The sequence below is a fragment of the Rhinoderma darwinii genome, chromosome 5, assembly GCF_050947455.1.
Source record: "Rhinoderma darwinii isolate aRhiDar2 chromosome 5, aRhiDar2.hap1, whole genome shotgun sequence".
Lineage (NCBI taxonomy): Eukaryota > Metazoa > Chordata > Amphibia > Anura > Rhinodermatidae > Rhinoderma > Rhinoderma darwinii.
The window spans coordinates 187,271,827-187,293,202 of NC_134691.1; the positions used below are offsets into that span (position 1 = coordinate 187,271,827).

At 41.8% G+C, this 21,376-nt stretch overlaps 1 protein-coding gene across 1 annotated transcript in view; it reads right to left on the reverse strand.

The window, feature by feature from the left end:
* Positions 1–4,822: 4,822 nt before the first annotated feature.
* The window catches only part of LOC142651748 (dynein axonemal heavy chain 5-like), a 298,958-nt gene continuing 282,404 nt past the window's right edge, over positions 4,823–21,376 (reverse strand). Inside the window, exons 75-77 of the mRNA XM_075826792.1 lie at positions 13,344–13,552; positions 12,106–12,327; positions 4,823–5,454 (exon numbers count right to left, since the gene is read on the reverse strand). Coding sequence (XP_075682907.1) covers positions 5,236–5,454; positions 12,106–12,327; positions 13,344–13,552 — 650 coding nt within the window. The 3' untranslated portion in view covers positions 4,823–5,235. The remainder of the gene's footprint in view (positions 5,455–12,105; positions 12,328–13,343; positions 13,553–21,376) is intronic.

Below are 21,376 nucleotides of genomic sequence, written 5' to 3' on the forward strand. Positions count from 1 at the left end.
GCAGTTAGAGAGCAGGGCAAGTCTGAATCAATGGTGGGCGATCTGATTACCAAACGTAATATGCCCAGTAAACGCTAATATAGCGACCAAATAAGAAAACCTATTTTTAATTAGTTTTAAATTACTTTTTTAAATACTATAGTATTACAAGTACAGCAGTAAAATAGACAGTTAGAAACACCAATTATAGGCATCAATGAAAGAATCCTTCATTACACCGCTGCCCCTATAGATAGCGCCACACAAATCGCCTGTGGATAGCGACGCACGCACACACCCTGTAGATAGTGCCACTGACCCCCTGTAGAGAGCGCCACATAGTCCCTGTAGATCGCGCCACACACATCCCTCTGTAGACAGCTGCATCCCCCCTGTAGATAGCGACACACAGCCCCCTGTAAATAGCGTCACACACATCCCCCTGTAGAAAGTGCCACACAGACCCGCCTGTAGATGGTGGCACACAGACCGCCCTGTAGATAGTACCACACAGACCCCCTGTAGATAGTGCCACACAGACCCCCTGTAGATAGTGCCACACAGACCCCCCTGTAAATAGTGCCACACAGACCCCCCTGTAGATAGTTCCACACAGACTCCCCCTGTAGATACTGCCACAGAGACCCCTGTATATAGTGCTACAGAGCAATTCCACCCTGTATATAGTGCTACACAGCCCCCTCTCCCCTTGTATATAGCGCTACACAGCCCCCTCCCCTTGTATATAGTGCTACACAGCTCCCTCTCCCCTTCTATATAGTGCTACACAGCCCCCCTCTCCCCTTGTATATAGTGCTGCACAGCCCCTCCCCTTGTATATAGTGCTACACAGCCCCCCTCCCCTTGTATATAGTGCTACACAGCCCCCCTCTTCCCCTTGTGTATATAGTGCTACACAGCCCCCCTCCCCTTGTATATAGTGCTACACAGACATTTCCCCTGTATATAGTGCTACACAGCCCCCCCCCCTCCCCTTGTATATAGCGCTACACAGCAATTTCCCCTGTATATAGCACTACTAAGCCCCCCTCCTCCCCTTGTATATAGCGCTACACAACCCCCCTCTCCCCTTGTATACAGTGCTACACAGCCCCCCTCCTCCCCTTGTATATAGCACTACACAGCCCCCTCCTCCCCCTGTATATAGCGCTACACAGCCACTCACCCCCTGTATATAGTGCTATACAGCCCCCCATCTCCTTATATATAGCGCTACACAGCCCCCATCTCCCCTTGTATATAGTGCTACACAGCCCCCTCCTCCCCTTGTATATAGCGCTACACAGCCCCCCTCTCGCCTTGTATATAGCGCTACACAGCCCCCTCCTCCCCCTGTATATAGCGCTACACAGCCACTCACCCCCTGTATATAGTGCTATACAGCCCCCCATCTCCTTATATATAGCGCTACACAGCCCCCATCTCCCCTTGTATATAGTGCTACACAGCCCCCTCCTCCCCTTGTATATAGCGCTACACAGCCCCCCTCTCGCCTTGTATATAGCGCTACACAGCCCCCTCCTCCCCCTGTATATAGCGCTACACAGCCCCCTCTTCCCTTGTATATAGCACTACACAGCCCCCCTCCTCCCCTTGTATATAGTGCTACACAGCCCCCATCTCCCCTTGTATATAGTTACACAGCCCCCCTCCTACCCTTGTATATAGCGCTACACAGCCTCCCTCCTCCCCTTGTATATAGTGCTACACAGCCTCCCTTCCCCTGTATATACTGCCACACAGCTCCTAAAAAAATAAAAATAAGATTGTACTTACCTTGCCCTGTACCCGCGACAGACGGAGTGCTACACTGCCTCTCCGGCGGGACGCATGCGCAGACCGGCATGATGATGTGACCTCATCATGCCAGCCTGCGCGACTCACAGTGCCTTATAGGCTACAGGCCTAACGTGACCTGCAGCCTATAGTATTCATTTGTATGTGCGTCCTGAGGATGCACATGTCACGTTGGGTTCGTGGACCCACTGGGCCGTACCGTCTTGGCGGGATGGCAGCTGGCCAACAGGGCGCAGGTTACAGTCTATAGTTCGTATAGGGTACCTGTGGCAGCTCGGATAGTAGCAAGGCAGGGTCGGCTGGTACTAGGCAGCAGGTAGACATCTGGCATGGTGTAGCAGGACAGGCGTGGTATACAGCACAGCACGACTTCAGCTCAGCACGACACTTGACCAGGATAGCACGGGATACAGGAACAGGGAATACCGAGAACTAGGAAACACTAGGAGACTATTTGTATAGACAAACTTAGGGTATGACAACAACGCTCAGGCGTGGGAGGAAGGGGCTGAGCCCTTCTTATAGTCCAGGGTGCTATGGGCTAATTAAAAATAGCACCCCATGGGACCCGGCCGAGGTGAGCGTAAGTGAGCGTTGGCGTCTCCTGAGGAGGAGACTGGGGCCAGCACTTGCAGATCCATGGCTGCGGGCGTCAGGAGGTGAGTGAGCCTGACGGCCCGCGGCCATGGGCATGACAGCACATACAAGTGAATGTGGCTGTCGCTAGCACCGGAGCCCCCTCCAGTGCTAGCGACGCCACTGCATCCGCCCATGACAGTGCGCGGGCTTTAAAGTTTAGTGAACGGGTGGATCGTGGAACCTTATAGGGAACACTGACTGTGACCCACTCTGAGGATGTACCATTAACAACCACCCTCTGTTTTCTATCACTGAGCCAGTTGTTAACCAATTACACATATTTTCCCCCAGTCCCAACATTTTCATTTTATATACCAACCTTTTATGCGGCACAGTATCAAAAGACTTAGAAAAGTCTAGATACATCACATCCAAAGCCTTACCCAGGTCCAGTCTAGTACTTACCTACTCATAGAAGATAATCAGATTGGTTTGACAGGACCGATCCCTCATAAACCCCTGCTAATGCTGCGTTAACAATTTATTTGCATTGAGATACTCGAGAATAGCATCTCTTTATTTTGACCTAAAATATTTAGTTTTTGCATGGTTGCATTCAGAGAGCCATAACTTTTGAATTTTTCCATTGATGTAGCCATATGAGGGCTTGTTTTTTGTAAGACAAGATGTAGTTTTCATTGCTACCCTTTTGAGGCACATGGGACTTATTAACTTTTATTATTATTTTTTTGGGGGAGGTAATGGAAAGAATATCTATTCCGCCATTGTTTTTTTGCATTTTTTTTTTAAAGCTGTTCACCTTGTGGTTTGAATAACATGTTAGCTGTGTTGTTCGGGGTCATTACAATCGCAGCGATACCATATGTGTATTTTTTACATTTTTATGAAATAAAATCACTTTTTATGGAAAGATTTTTTTTACTGATCAGTTTTTTATTTTACATTACTTAATAAATTTGCAGTCTCACAAGGGGACTTCACTATGCGATCTTTTGATTGCTCATATAATGCTTTAGTAAACTTGGTATACCAAAGCATTATTGCATTATTGTGTAAAACTGACCTATAAGGACATGCCTCTGGCACAGACTAATAGACATAAAGCCATGGCAGGCCTGGGGGCCTTTGTTAGTCCCCAAGGTGCATTGGCAACCCGCAATCACATTTGTGGGCCGCCGATAGGTGACATAGGGAAGGCAGACAAAGACAAGACAAAGACAAGACTCATCTCTCGCCAGAGATCACAGAGTCATGTACTTGTCTGCCGAACTGGCAAGGGGGCGTGTAATGGCAAGGGGGCGTGTCACTGCTAGGACTGTGCAAGAGCTGGAGCCGAGAGCACCAGCGTGCTCTCCTCTCTCCAGCTCTTGCACTGTCTGCAGCAGTGACACGCCCACTTGCCATAAACACGCCCCCTTGCCAGTTTGGCAGACAAGTACAAGACTGTGTGATCTCTCGCGGGAGATCAGTCTTGTCCTTGTCTGCCGAGAGCTGAAGTGTGGGAGCGTGCGCGCACACGCTCTCCTCTCTCCAGCACTTGCTGTGGAGCTGTCTGTAGCTGATTGGACAGTGTCACAGCCATGTTACCCTCCCTCTTGCCATGACACGTCCCATTGACAGTTCAGGGGGTTATTTAAATATCGGGCGCCAAATATAACGGCGCCGATATCTAAATAACGAAGGAGGGTAGAATAGTTTTTTAAAGTGCCCCAGGGTTTGTGCGGCCCTGCCCATTAAATGCTGCACATGTATGGGGAGGTAAAAGGTTCCCTTTAAATGAGAAAATAAATATCTCCTCCCACAGCCTCATACATAAATTTCCCAAAGATGGCGAAAATCTTGACCCCATCAGGGCTCCCTTTATTTCTAAGTAGAAGACTTTGTCAAAACGAAAAAAATTGTGCGATAGTAGACACTCTATGGTCAGTACATTGCAAACTCTTGCGAGCAGGGTCCTCGTTGCTTTTGTTTGAATTAAGTCGTTTATCACTATGTAACGTCTAATTTTGTTTGTACATGTTTCCTCTGAACTGTAAAGTGCTGCGGAATACGTTGGCGCTATATAAAGATTATTGTATTACCTTGTGGCATTATCTGTACTTTGCACAATAATCAATAATAGTTCTGCAGGGAGAATCTCGATAATATAGTTTTAGGTTTACGAAAATAAATGTAATTACAGTCCTTCTAACTAGATCTACCGGCAATGCTCATTGCATCCTCCCAAATAGTATTTCTAATGATTTCCCATTATACTGTTTCATTGTATCTCCACATACTACAAGACCAATACACTAGGTCTTTCATTGTGTGTGTGCCCACTATATAAAAAAAGATCTGAGAAACTTTGTTCTATGTAATCAATATTTATTGAATATCACATAAAATGTTTACATTGAATTGAACACAAGTGTATAATTACGGATAACATTTTGTGAAAAGAATTAACAATGTTAATCTAATGTCAAAAACATGCTATAAACAATGATAAAATCCATTCCACAAGGTTTTCAACAAAGTTTTAGAAGGCACTTATTAAGAACTGCAGAAAATACCAAGTGGATACATGCAGAATAAATCTGGTTAATTTGGTGTAAGGTTAGCACTCTGTTCTTCCCTATAATATGAAGCTAGACAGGCGACAGTGATGATGATAATATAGTGAGATGTGCTATAGTGCGGTGACATAAACCATGTCATAGTTATATGACTGCAGATCAGATCCGATCTGAGCAATATTGAATGGGATCCGCCTGTCGAATTGTACAGTATTATTCATTCTAATTATAACAGTGTTGCTATTTGACTTATAATTCCAGTTTTTGGGGGAATTTATGCTTATTTATTGTCACAAAGAAGAGCAACTCCTCTCATTGTCCAATGGTCAGGCACAAACACTGTTCTCAAGAACAGAGAGAAAACATATGTGAGGTCAGTCCTCCGTGGCTTCTTGTACACTGGGCATGAGTACAGGCTACTCAGCTGCTTCTTGGGGTCTGTTGGACCTGTGGTGCTCACTGCATAGACATGAACTACAGGCAGATTGGTAAACAGGACCTGTAAATAAGAGAAAAGCATTGTAAATCCCTCTGCATATTCTGCTTAGATCAAGCAATATTATTGTTTTCACTCTATGTGTTCATTTACTGCATTTATTTACTCTATGTGTTCATTTACTGCATTTATTTACTCTATGTGTTCATTTTATTACATACTGAATAGCATTGGCAACATTTACACATGAAATCTTACTAGTTCCATTCCTTATGTACTACGCAAAAATGTACTCCATTAAGATATAGATTTCTAATTATTTAAAAAGAATTATAAATTGTATATTATGTTTTTTCTGCATTTGTTTCAATACATGACACCCATGTACCCTATTCAAACAATAAGAATTCTGAGGTCATACAAAAAGTATAGGACATGGAAGTGCACACTCTTCTAAAAGAGAATCCGCAGCAGTTGGGTTAAGTAATATGAAAAGAAGTTAAAGGGGTTGTCCATGACTAAAGAAACATGTCTGTTTCTTCCAAAAACAGTGCAATACCTATCCATGGGTTGTGTCTGATATATCAGTTTAGCTCTATTGAAGTGAATGGGGCTGCAATACCAAACACAACCTGTGGACAGGTGTGGTGCTGTATTCAAAAGAAAGCTTCCATGTTTTCGTAATCCTGGACAACCTATTTAAAATGTAAATCGAGGGAGCTATGGTAGTCATCAACAGCTCAGGCCAGATCATTCAGCAGCAGGCAATTTCATTTATATGCATATTGAATGTTAAAATGCACTTAGGTATTTATATATATATATATATATATATATATATATATATATATATATATATATATACACACACACACACACACACACACACACACACACACTACCGTTCAAAAGTTTAGGGTCACTTAGAAATTTCCTTATTTTTTAAAGAAAAGCACAGTTTTTTTCAATGAAGATAACATTAATCAGAAATACACTCTATACATTGTTAATGTGCTAAATGACTATTCTAGCTGCAAACGTCTGGTTTTTAATGCAATATCTACATAGGTGTATAGAGGCCCATTTCCAGCAACCATCACTCCAGTGTTCTAATGGTACATTGTGTTTGCTAACTGTGTTAGAAGGCTAATGGATGATTAGAAAACACTTGAAAACCCTTGTGCAATTATGTTAGCACCGCTGTAAACAGTTTTGCTGTTTAGAGGAGCTATAAAACTGACCTTCCTTTGAGCTAGTTGAGAATCTGGAGCATTACATTTGTGGGTTCGATTAAACTCTCAAAATGGCTAGAAAAAGAGAGCTTTCATGTGAAACTCGAGAGTCTATTCTTGTTCTTAGAAATGAAGGCTATTCCATGCGAGAAATTGCCAAGAAACTGAAGATTTCCTATAACGGTGTGTACTACTCCCTTCAGAGGACAGCACAAACAGGCTCTAACCAGAGTAGAAAGAGAAGTGGGAGGCCCCGCTGCACAACTGAGCAACAAGACAAGTACATTAGAGTCTCTAGTTTTAGAAATAGACGCCTCACAGGTCCTCAACTGGCAGCTTCATTAAATAGTACCAGCAAAACGCCAGTGTCAACGTCTACAGTGAAGAGGCGACTCCGGGATGCTGGCCTTCAGGGCAGAGTGGCAAAGAAAAAGCCATATCTGAGACTGGCTAATAAAAGGAATAGATTAATGTGGGCAAAAGCACACAGACGTTGGACAGAGGAAGATTGGAAAAAAGTGTTATGGACAGACGAATCGAAGTTTGAGGTGTTGGGATCACACAGAAGAACATTTGTGAGACGCAGAACAACTGAAAAGATGCTGGAAGAGTGCCTGACGCCATCTGTCAAGCATGGTGGAGGTAATGTGATTGTCTGGGGTTGCTTTGGTGCTGGTAAAGTGGGAGATGTGTACAAGGTAAAAAGGATTTTGAATAAGGAAGGCTATCACTCCATTTTGCAACGCCATGCCATACCCTGTGGACAGCGCTTGATTGGAGCCAATTTCATCCTACAACAGGACAATGACCCAAAGCACACCTCCAAATTATGCAAGAACTATTTAGGGAAGAAGCAGGCAGCTGGTATTCTATCTGTAATGTATAAAAAATATATATATATAAATATATACACAGACACACACACACATCAAATGAAATAGTCCATTGATGTGTATAAGGCCAGATTTACATGTCCGAGTTGCACCCATGGGGGTCCCGTTTTCTTGGATCCCCATAGACTTGAGGCTATCGAGGAAGCCGTGAAAATGGAAGAAAATAGTACATGTTCTATTTTTCAACTGACCCTCCACACAGTACGTTGTGAACGGCCCCATTAAAAATACATGCATCCGTGTGACGACCGTTGTTCTACTACGGTCGTCTGAATTCGGCCTAATAGGTAGGGAGACTGGAATTTTAGGTTAACCGGCTGGTGTGTTGCTTATGCTGTACTTTATATGTTATTTATGGTAATACATATGAGCCACCATGCTGCTAATTATACGACCTGCAATGCTAAATATTTAAGAAGAACCAGAACTTTATGGCACAAGCTGCTGAATTTTCAAGTACTCTGGCTGTTTGTGTATCGCGGGACAGCTGTAATTACAACATAATTTACTTTATTTATCACAACGCCTCTACAGCTTAAGATATCTTTGTATCTCTGGAAAGTGGACAGTGCTCCTTAAAGGACTGCGGGACTGCGTTCTAGCAGCAGTAATGAGAAATGTGAATAAGAACATAAATCGATGGATTCATCAGCTCTATCACTTTGGATGAATCAGTTTCCGGAGTAAACAGATTAGGAAGCATGGCCTGCTTTACAAAACACGGTCTAACATAGAAGACTTTTAGAAAGGTAACGCTAATATAAACTAGAACACTGGTTTTACTCAGGGCCCTTAAAATCTAAAATCCCTGACACAGAACTTTTGTCTCAAAGACCTACCACCTGCTTAGTATTTATGTGAAGATTGCAGTTTACTCGAATATCGTCATGACAAGTCATGGTCATTGTTAAACTAATCATTGTGTGAGTTTTCCTTTTCTGTTAAAACATTATAAAAATTATATCTATAAAGGGTGTGCCTCTTACACACAATCTATCCCTAAGACCCGATGCACATGACCGTAAAAAATCTCCCTAATTGCGGACTGTAATACGGTCCACAATTACGGACGCACCCGGTTCTATTGACGCTCGAAAATGTGGAGCGCGGCCGTCCGTGCCCACAATCGCACAACTGGCCGCCAGAAGATGATGTCATACACTCCTCAACATTGAAATTGCTACACCAAAAAGGAAAAGTTTTGGAATTGTGGAAATCAGAGGATCGGTAGACATGTTAAAGATACGGAAATGATAAAAAAAATGGAAACAAAATATTGCAAACATCTTGATTTATTCAGTATTGAGTAGGACCGCCACGCGCAGAAATAAACTCAGTTACACACCTTGGAATGCTATCAATGAGGTTATTAATGGTTGTCTGAGGAATGTTATGCCACGCTGAATGCACTTGGGCACGCAGAGCATCAAGATTGGCTTCTGGCAGCTCTCTTTGCAATTGCCAACCAATGACGTCCCAGATGCTCTCGATGGGAGACAAGTCTGGAGATGCTGCAGGCCATGGTAGCACGTTTAGGCCACACAGGCTGCTCACAGAAGCATGAGCAACATGCTTATGAAAATCGGCTTCTGGGACACTTTGGAGAAATGGCCGTACCACTGGTTCCACGACCAAATCACTATAATGCCAAGCTGTAAGTGTACCTGAAATGAAGAGAAGAGTAGACTACCGTACATTATGCCACCCCACACCATAATTGTGAAGGCCTCTTTTATTGCGTTGCCTACATGGTCTCCAGACCAATCTCCGGCTATAATAGTGTCCGAGACAAAAGCAGGGCTCATCACTGAAGAGGATGAGCGGAGGTTTGGCTCCGCGTACCTCTTGTTGTTATTCCGGTTCGTTGTTGTTCTCCCAACCTCCTGGACATGCAACATTGAACAGTGCTGACATCTCAGCCTAGGCGCATAGTGATCTGCCAGGGTGATAAACCAAGGTCTCTGAGTTCAAGGATTCTGCCCCTTTCAGTTTGCGACAAGCGGCAATAACTGGCACGTTGACGAACAGGAGGCATCGCACAATTATCCCACAACATTTGATCTGAATTTTGAGGTTTTATATGGCTAAAAAACATTGTTTTCAATCTGGCTTTTATGCCCCTTCTACATGCCACAGATTGGAGGTAAGTGCTCGAAAATTTTATTATTTCCAGGTCTTAGTGACACCGGTTACGTCTCGATTTGCATAACCCTACGGCTTGTCTTCTTGGTGTTCCGATTTCAATGTTGATGAGTATATGAAGGTGTAAATTAAAGTAATATGCTGCACTATTTTTTCTTTTCTATATATTTTGAAATTGAATCAAGTCAAGGGCAGGATATTAAAAGTAAAATAAAGTATAATATTTTTTAAGATTGTAGCGTGTCTTCCCTCAGAACAATATGTACTTGAAAACAAAGAGCTGCAAGTCGCCTGTGTAATTCTCAGAACCTATAGGTGTCAGAGCACTAGGCCTGTTAAAAGAAGATTAGCACTAAATGAAATCTCACTCCAACTCCTGTTTGAACATGTCATATCATACTGACTGTGACAGCTGCAAATGAAAAAAAAACTAAAATGACAGAGTTTAATCAGTAAGACTGGTAGCTCATAATGCTAAAAAGAAAAAATGCTTTTCATTGCCAGCTTTAGTGATAAGAGTTACATGTCCCAAATTGTACCGAATACACTATGCTCAGAAAACAGCGTGCTACTCCATTGACAGCACTGTCAAGTGAAGTCAGAGCCGTCACACAAATCTTATTTTTTGGTTACAGAAATGTAACAAAAGCTGTATATACAGGAGTAACACCATGAGTTTAACATCCTACAGTCCAAAATACACGCATAGATTACTAAAGTGAAACTACGGACAACTATAAAAAATTGGTAAACCGCGAAAAGCTAAGTGTATTGCTTATTTGTTTCATTGTATATCTTATTAGTCTTTGTCACGTAAGTAAACTATATTAATTCACTTCGCACTATTTGTAAAATCTTTGAATCCGCTGCAATACACCTATACAGGGCGCTTTGCTGGGCTCAGCGAGTAAATACTACTAATAATCATCACCAGTAGTGCCTTGACATGGCATAGCGTGCAATTGCTACCGCTGTGTTCCTGTGCTGGCAAAAGCCTTGCACCCCCTGGGACTGGACCGACATAGTATACCTGATCTCCATCGTTCTGCCCTGAATATTTTATTAATGAAGGGTTATAAGACTCCAAATATTCCCCCTAATATATTTTGAAGCAATGGAGTAGCGGTCATAAGAGTGTTTACTGATTCTAAGGAGAAACCAATAGAATTCTATCGATTTTATTGAATATTGAATGGCTATAAGATCATATGTGACTCAAGAAGATGACTAAGCACAAGAGAAGTAAAAGAATGTATTGGAAAGTTATTCTACTTCTCCGTAGATAATAACAATATGTAAAATGTAAAATACCCAACAATAAATCTATACTTCGTCCATCGGATGCACTCCAAAAATTAGTATTTCATGTAGATGTTTCAGTGCACTTCCAAAAGAATCAGGCATAGAGGTCAATGAAAAGGCCCACTATGCGACTAAACATCAGATGATAGAAGAGATTGATCCAGCGAATGGTCATCCATAGATGACCTTTGCTCTGTTGGTGCATAGGCCCACCTTTCACAAGAGACAGGAAAACAGGTTCATGCTGTTTGATAGAGCAATGGCCATTGTGCCTTCATTTCTGGGCATATCGTATGCTGTACCGGGCACCTCACCAATACCTAATTCTTTGTATAAGGACAGACTTAAAATATCAATCACAGCACAGAAGTTACAGCCAATTCTAACATTAACACTTGTTGCGAGCAGATCTGTGCTGGCTTTTATCCCAAAATCTGTACACTATGACATTTTACTAATACACCCTCCATTGATTCTTAAAACATCAGAAGCAAAAACTACATTTCGCAGGTACTGAACTGGCTTTAATGCTCATGTTAGAAACATAACTTGTGAAAATGTTATTAACAGCAGGATTCAGTATCAATGTCTGAAAGAAAATCAATATGGAAATGACAAATAAGTCTAAGAGGACATTAGTGACTGTGTGTGACGGACGCTAGTCCAGGCACATTATACAGTGACCGTACAATAGTTTACTTCCCATAGATCAATGGCTGGCTGAAGATACATTCGTGATCCGTAAAGAAATTTATTTTTACCAGTCCCGTACAATTACAATTTCTGTATTATTTCTTTACCTTCTACCATCAGCAAATCTTAGTACTGATAGATGCTTGTATCCTTGTATAACGTTATATTATAATGAACATATCCATCTTATTATTTAGGGTAGTGGTTGTGTTCTTCAACCTGTGAAACTCAAGCTGCCGCAAAGCTCCAATACCCAGCAAGCCCTGACAGTCAAAGGATGTCAGGGAATGCTGGGAGTAGTAGTTTTGAAAAACACTGGAAAGCAAGTCACAGGTTGGAGACCACTGATATAGAGCGTTGATTATAATTGTATCAGCTACCCTGCTTTTTTGGTTGGTTCTTATCACTATTACTGGAATATATTGCACCACCATTTTCTTCATGTACTGTACCTTTGGTTGAGCTTCCACAAGCTTTGTGTTTCTGCGGTCCCAGCCAGCACCATCAAGAAACAGGCCATAAATGTAGACGCCTCCAATGTCAGCTGCAGGAGGAGCATTGACATCTTCTTTCATCAGTTTGGTGACATCATTATGCAAAATTACACTGTCTAAAGCCCAGCCTTTTGACAAATTCATTCGAGTTGTTTCTTGTCTCATAGCAGTCAGAAAACCCTATTGGAAAAATGGTTTTGATGAGATAAGAGAAATCATTATATATAAGGTTCAGATCTTTTTGCAATCATAACATACTAAATACTGTAATTTGGAAATATGATTCGTCAAAGTATTGCTCTATGTGGTTAGAGACCAGAGTATAGAGTATTAGTGTATTCCTTTTTATTGTCTATCTTGCCTCTATTGCTGCCCACATTTTATGACATTGCACCTGTCCAACACATCTATATAAGTAAACCGAAGAGAATTTTGCCGCCTTGGAATGCTAAAGATTTTTGTCATTACAAGACTAATACAAATCTTACATTGTTACATTATGGGGAGAAAATATATACAAATTGTATGACATATAAAACTACAAACTGTATATTTCTTTATATTACAGTACTTGCTGACAACTGATAGTTTGTAGTCTGTTGCTAAGGTGACTGCTAAAAACAACTGACAAAATACTAAAATGCATGTGGCAAGTCACAGAAAAATCCAGCTTCTGGTTTTATGGAAATAAAGCTTAATCACTGTATACTCACTCACTATTTCATGATCTCTGCTTGCTGTCAATGGACAGCAGTTCTGATCATGTATAAGCGATGAGGTCACTAGGCTCATTAAGTGTATCAAAGCTCTCTTTTGTAATCAGCTACGCACATGTCATTTGGACATGAAATATGCTATATTACAAAGTTGCAGGACTTTTCATTACAATTAATAAGCTTAATTTACATAAATCCAGAAAACTCCTTTAAAGAGAACCTTTCACCTGCCCATACATGTGCAGCTGAGTGCAGCATGTAATGGGCAGGGCTGGGGGTTATTTAAATATCTGGCACCAAATATAATGGCCCCGATATCTAAATAACACAGGAAGATAGGAAAAAATTTAAAGTGCCCCAGCGTTTGTACAGCCTTGCCTATTACATGCTGCACTCAGCTGCACATGTATGGGCAGGTGAAAGGTTCTCTTTAAGTAACACAATTGTTATCGGGAAACAGTTGCTTTTGAAGGCTTTTACCTGTGGATTAAAAAATCCTGTCATCCAGAATTGATTTGGGCGGCCATCGAATAACCAGCTTCGAAACTGCTGATTTCTTTCCAACAGTTCTGTAAACCAAAAACCTAAGGTGGCAGAATCCCAGGAAATTTTGTACCAGAGTTTAGGAATCCTGGCATCATACATGTTGTCTAAAGCATCTCGCAAATCTTCTGACATAATTATAGTTCCTGAAGGAAAAAAAATATAAAAATGTAATTTTTATTTACATTCTGTCAAAAAAAAAAGAAAAAGCAGCATGACTAATTATTATAGAATTTTGGTCCATGCACATTGCCGTATTACGGCTTTGTGTCTGATTTCATACAGATCCAAACAGGAGGTTTTTTTTCTGTTGAATTCCATATGAGTGCCAAAATGACCAATTCCAAACCCAAATAACTAAATAAACCATGGCCACCATTCTAAAGAAGGGTAAATGTACAGAAAAAATTAGACCATACTGTATACTATTCAGATACATATTTTCAAACAAAATAAACACAACCTATTTCTGTTATGGGAAAAGATATTTAGGACAAGTCCATAAGTGACTTTCAACATCTTTAAAGATCACATATCATCTTTGGGTGTTGAGATGTGTCTTACGAGAAGAAATACTTTGATAAAAATAAATAGAGAAGATATGACTATTTGGGCTGACGTCCAATGACAAATAGCCTAGCGTGACCACTGTGAATTATAGTTAAGGATTGCTTAAATTAAGCAGCAGAGAGACTCTTAGCCACCTGAAAATAACAGTGTTCTAGCACATAAAACACAACTTGTTCATTCCAGTATACCAGACCTAATGGCACTTCCAGAATGGGAAGGGGTTATGTTCTGTGGGGATTTTTAAGGCAGCCTATGCACACTACAGCAAGGTTCCTATAAGGCTATGGCTACACGGTGACTTTTGCCACGACACAGGTGGCGGGTCCAAAGATTGCTGTGTCACCCTGCCTAATGAAAGTCAATGTGGTAATTTTGCGATCCGCAAGTTACTGCACAGTTGCAAGGTTTCCAAACCCACTGGACTTCTTGCGACTGTGGTTTCGTGGCAACTTGCAGGTAGCAAAGTGACCACATTTACTTACATTACTGCACTGTATGCAGCGCCAGACAGCGATCTTTGGAAGCGCATACTGTCACGGCTAAAGTCGCCGTGCAGCCCTAGCCTAATTCTGAAGGGTTTCCATTTATCAGGGGATCCCCCAGCATGAGCATTGCCGGGGATCCCACTCCCAGAGGGAGCTCCACACGTCACTGCTGACGCTCTTGCCGGGGGTTCCGCTCCTAGAGGGAGTCCCTGTCTAGTGGAGCCCCTGTCCATATATGGACAGTGACGTCAGGGGCTCCTCCAGGAGATTAATGCATGGCTGGAGCGTTGCCGACGCTCTTGCCGGGGATTTCACTCCTAAAGGGAGCCCCTGTATAGGAGCGAGGTTCCCCCAGAGCGTTGCCAATGCTCTTGTCGGAGATTCCGCTCCTAGAGGGATTCCCTAATGTCCCCGTACAGTGATGTCAGAGGCTCCTCTGGGACGGGAATCACTGGCCAGAACGTCGGCGACACTCTGGCTGGGGATTCCACTCCTAGAGAGAGCCCCAATGGCACTATCTATAGGGAGAGGGGATGTGGCACTATTATAGGGGTGTGTGTGTGTGTGTGTGTGTGTCACTATCTACAGGAGGGTATGTGGCACTATCAACAAGAAGTGTGTGTGTCACTATCTATTTGGGGGCATGTGTGGCACCATCTACAGGGGGCGTGTGTGTGCCACTGTCTACAGGGGGCGTGTGTGACACTATCTACAGTGGGTGCGTGTGGCACTATCTACAGGAGGCATGTGTGGCACTATCTACAGGGGATCTGTGTGGCACTATCTATAGAGCGCACGGTGGCATTTTCTACATAGGGCACTATATATATGGGGGAACAAACTGGGGGTCTAACTTCTATATGGGGACATAAAAGAAGCCTAACTTTTATATGGGGGCACACACTTGGGGCTTAACTTCTTTTTAGGAGCATAAACAGGGCCTAACTTCTATATGGGGGCACAAACTGGGGGCCTAACTTCTATATGGGGGCATAAACTGACAATTTCTGCCGTGTTACTGCTGTCGTGAGTTCCCCCACAAAGAGCCCTCTAAGTCTGTGTCGACAAAGGGCCTACATAAACCTGGAGCCGGCCCGGACTATGAGCATTAGTATATTTTCCTATACAGATAAAAGTGATATTGCATTAATGGTGACATTAACCAGCAGAGGGAGCTATTTTCTATACACACTCCAGGGTGCCTCTTGGGTCACAGGCTTGAGCTGAGGCCTGCTGAAGAATAATGGGAAATCTGTGAATCAGCAATGATAAATCCCACCAACAGCATTCAATGGCAATGATAAACAGCTCATTTCTACATGTCATTTGGGGAATAAAAGTGTATAGTAAGAGAAAGTCCTGACCACAGATATTAGTGTATTTTCCACAACATGGTAACAGCGGGCAAAAATAACTGTGTGAAAGGATAAGAGTGAATGTGACTCAATAACAGTAATGCAGATTTATTTTAAAGCCTCCTTTATAGTGTGACCTTCATGAGCGTCCATAGAATTAGAGCTTTCTGCATAAAGGTACATCTGTTAGCTGCTGAGCCACGTTTGGAGCAACTGAGGATTCTGTCACTACTGCTATCTGTCAATGCCTGCAGCCTGACTCAGGGCTCTGGAATGGAACAGCTCAATGCAATTGAAAAAATCTAAAGAAAGAGCGGACAAGAAATCTCCACACTAAGACAGGCAAAAATAAAAGTATGTGAGATGCTGCAGAACCAACATGGTTGAGATAACCGGGAAATGTCTCAATGGCATATACATGGTGGGAACATTAACCAACACGGACAATGATGTGTCTCTGTATAAAATAGGAGCCTACAGAAGATCTCACTACATATGTGAAGAGGGATGACATTGACCAGTTCCTGCAGATATTGGCTTTGGCTAAACATTGTGTGTCCCCTGGGGTAAAAAGGTGTCTAAAGCACATAATAAATTTGGCGCACAGCATGTACACCAATGTGAGACAGAATTCTGGTGCATTTTGGGTTAATATGAACCCTAGATGTGTCACACACTTGCGCTATCACTTAGTTTTCCTGCAGTCTCTAGGTAGACTTTTCTTTGCTGTAATCTTTGTAAGATTTGCTAGAGAAAGTTGCCATCTGCCTACTAGCAGGCTAGTTGCCTGGTATACTGGCAGCTTTTAGATTACTAAGAAAATCAACAGATTACCATATGCTCCAGCTGTCCTCTAGTCACAATTTCCCTACCCAGCTTCAACTAATCCTTCTAAGCTTTCAGCGTAGGAGGCAGAGGAATGAACAGATCCTCTCCAAGAGAGCGCTTTTATTTCCATGTTCGAGAGTGTCAGATCCATCAGCCATCGGCCATCCTTCATTCAGGGGCCAGCAGCTTTTATTCTGAGCCTTAGCATTTTCTTGCCAACTTGAAGAACTTTCCATTTCCTGACAATTTATATAATTAAAAAAGTATCGAAAAGTTTCATGTCCATACAAAATAAACCAGAGAATTGAAATAATTATCCCCATGCAATTCTCAATATATGATAATGCTGAACTAATGTATATGTCTTTGAGAGAGGCAGGGAAGAAACATCATACAGTATATTCAGGATATTCTACAGGGGTGCATTGTGGGAGGTGACAGTGTTTGTAAGGTTATTTCATCCAGGTTTTAACATAAAAGCTGGGCTGTAAATTGATGTCACAGTTATTTTGTGAAGATGTTTGTATCCATCAAGCAATTTTGTTTATTTGATTAGGTGTGGGGGAGGGGCAGGCAATGTTAGGAATAGGAAACGTCTATCCCTTTAAGATTGCCATGACTACTAGTCTAGCTACTGGACGGCTCTGGTTTTAGCTGCAGAACCTATCTCACTTCTCTTTCTTCCTCTCAGATTGAAGGGTGGAGTATTTAAGTCTGGGTAAGCTCTGTCTTCTTTGCTTGTGATTCTCCTTGTTTCCATGTGATTGATCAAGCTAGTGACTATACCCTGTACCTTGGTTTGACTCTGGATTTACCCTTTGGTTACTGATTTTGACATTCTGCTCCCGGCTGGTTTTGACCTCTACAATTCCTGATATCCTCTAGCTTTGTGATTTGGACTTTCTGTTTACGGGCTGTCTTGTTATCTACTCTGGTATTGCCTGCATTGCTCTCTTATCTAACACTGGACTCTGTTAAAATATGATGCAAAGTCAAACCTGACTTGCAGTGGACTCTGGGGAAAACCATAGAGTAGCCTTAGATTCTGTTGATCAGAGTTGATCGACAGAGCGGATTTATTTGCACGCTCATTCCTGACAGTCTCCAGCAGCCTTTGGGGAATCGCCCACCTAGCAATTCCATAAACTTCCATCCTGGGAATTGCTCAACTGGTGATTCCATAACAGGCAATCTGACAAGGAATAAGGCAGAACATTGACAGATGAACCAGCATAACCGGTCCTGTCAGTAAAACAGTGACAGGGGCTCAATTTCATGTATAGGATGATACTGCTTTACTGTGAATGAAGTGGCAGTGTGCACTGACATAAGAACACCTTTGACTCTTGCATCTGTCAAGTGGCTACAAATCAGCTGTCCTGAGGATGAAATTATGCTCAGAGGATCAGGATGTATTTCATTTCAACAAAGCTTTAAACGCCAATTATTACTGTACCTAAATATATAAACTAAGTGTGTGCTGGAAAATAATATCTTTAGTCTGTCTAAACACAAAAGAGTGGACTTAAAAATCATGATGATAGATATACACCGATCAACCATAACATTAAAACCACCTGCCTAATATTGTGTAGGTACCGCTCTTCTGCAAAACAGCTCTAAACCGTCAATGCATGGACTCCACAAGACCTCTGAAGATGTCCTGTGGAATCTGCACCAAGACAATAGCAGCAGATCCTTCAAGTTCTGCAAATTGAGAGGTTGGATGGTTTGTATTTCCAGCGTGTAACATCCACAGCCACGTTCTAACTTACCCCCGCGACAGTTGTGGCCATGGAACAGTGAGTGCTGGGTGGCATCTCCCTCCCGAGAGTCACCGGCACTCACTTCCGCATCACTATACTGGCTCCCGTAGAGTGCGTGCGCACGCTCGCGCCCGGCCTTAAAGGGCTAGTACACACACGTCAGAAATCAGTAATTAACTCATTATTCCCTTGGACTATAAAAATGGCTCTGCCCTTAAACTCATTGCCTGAGCATTGTTGTGTTTACCGATGTTAGTCTTGCAAATGGTCCCTTAGTGTTTTCCTGTTCCCAGTGTTCCTGTGACCTGCTACCTGTATCCTGTGCTATACCTCATTTCGTGTCCTTGAAGAGTTGGAGTCGTGAGCTGCTTGCGACCACGCCTGCTATGTTACACCACGCCTGGTGTCTGCTGCCAAGGTCCCATCTGAGCATAGGCCTTACTACTGTCTGAATTACCCCAGGTACCCTTGTGCTCGGACTATAGGCTTTGTCGTGGTACCCTGTTTGGCCAGCTGCTATCCCTCTACGGCGGTACGGCCCAGTGGGTCCACAAACCCACAGATCGTGACAGCGCATCCCACAAATGCTCAATCGGATTGAGAACTGGGGAATTTGGAGGCCAAGTCAAAACCATGAACACTTTGTAGCAAAAAAATAAATGGCTAAAAGTGGCTTCTCTACTGTATGATGCAATAGTAAACCGAGTGCACTGGTTTGATATGATATGCACACCAAAAAATCTGCAAAATACTGAGTTATAAAAAAAATAACCGGCTTTCTAGCTTACCATATAATATACAGGGCAATGTTTATTATTATAAATATCAAATAAAGATGAATGAATTGTTAATTATATATACCCTTATTGATATTTTTATGGCATAAAGCTTACGTTCTAAATTATATAACAAGGATAAGACACATCATAATACATCACAATGTTCACTGTACTAATAACTTATATCCCTTATATCACAATGTTAGCTGTACTGATTATGTTCCAATTAGATGGTAACTTCCCTGTTGTAATGTAATTGAAGCAGATACTGTAGTTGTATATACCTCCTAGTGGCAACCGTTGGATACATGCGTTTCGGAGCATTCTTAGCTCATTCTTCAGTAGCAAAGATTAAACCTTAATGTTTTTATAATTAAGGAGCAAAGAATGCTCCGAAACGTGTCTAGCCAATGGTTGCCACTAGGAGGTATATACTACTACAGTATCTGCTTCAATTACATTGCAACAGAGAAGTTACCATCTAATTATAATGGAGAAACTATCATCCAATTGCCCCCGATCCCTACAACTGGGGGGCTACGGCAAGAGCATACTGTTTGCACAGTCTTCAAAATAAGTTCCAAGTCTCTACAACAAGCCCATTAAGTGCCGTCATTGTTTGTACTACAAGTTCCAGTCAAGAAAAGCTTGGCTCGACGTATACGCAAAGAGTGTAAACAAACTGAAGATTTTTTTTTTTTAGCTCAACTGCGGCCAATGGCACCTATAGCCTACCACAGCACACCACAGAATATGGGACTTCAGAGATATCGCTACAGGCAACTGACCGAGAGACTACTTACCATGAGCAATGTGGTTTAGGCTAGAGTAGTGAACAAACGCATTTGATGGTAACAGCATACGCATGATACATTCAATCTGCTATGCAAAAGATAAATTGCAAGTGTCAGTCAGTATACATATACAGAACAGCTGATGATCCCATATTATCTCCGTACTAAGCAATACAATACTGCATGTAATACAGCACTTTATGAAGCAAGATAATATTTGATAAAACAACATCTACTAGTGGCAAAAATAAATTGTTCTTAGGACACCACAAGGGGCCCCGCAGTTGTCTTATTTTTTTTTTTATCCATAAATTACAAGGAAATATCTGATATAGTGGATGGATTTGTGATATACAATGTTTGAATGATGTCTGCAAGGAACTTTTAAATGAAGAATCATTATTGTATTTATTTCTAGCCATTGATATTATTGTATTTTATTTTCCCGTTTCTACACAGTATTTTCCAGTTTTCACAAACTTCTACACAATACTACCTTATTTTTAGCATATTTTAATTTCTTACTTTTAATATTATTCACTTTTGATTTTAACGTTATATCCGTAAGTATTAGTACAACCAACATAGTGATGTATTTTGATGTGTCTTATATTTTTTAGATAATTTAGAAAGTAAGCTATATCCTATAAAGATATCAATAATGGTATATATCATTTACATTTCAAACCATCTATATTTGATATTTATGATAATAAACATTGTCCTATACAATGTATGGGTGCCTAGAGAGCCGGTTATTTTCTAAAACCTTGAACTCTTTGGCACGTTCCTCATATAATACCTGAACAATTGCTGAAAGAGACCACTGTCATTAGGTAATACCATTGCATTAAGGGGTTTACTTCGTGTGCAACAATGTTTAGGTAAAGTAGGTGGTACATGTCAAAGTAACATCCACATGAATGCCAGAAGCCAAGGTTCCCAAAAAGAACATTGCCCAGAGGATCACACTGCCTCCGCCAGCTTGCCTTCTTCCCATTTTACATTGTGGTGCCATCTCTGTTATAAAGATAAGCGACACACATGCACCAGGATATTAACATGACATAAAAGAGAGCAAGATTCATCAAACCAAGCATTAACTTTTTCAGCAATTTGTGCTACTCCAGCTCTTCTGTGGGATTGGACCAGTTGGCCTAGCCTTAGCTTCCTAAGTGCATCAATTAGCCTTGGACGCCAATCAGTGTTTTCTTTCCTTGGACCACTTTTGGTAGGTACTAACCCCTGCATGCCAGAAACACCGGTAAGGACCTGCCGTTTTAGAGATTCTCTGACTTAGTCATCAGATCCATACGCTTGCCCATTTTTCTTGCTTCCAACACATCAACTTCAAGAACTGACTGTTCACTTGCTGCCTAATATATCCCACCCC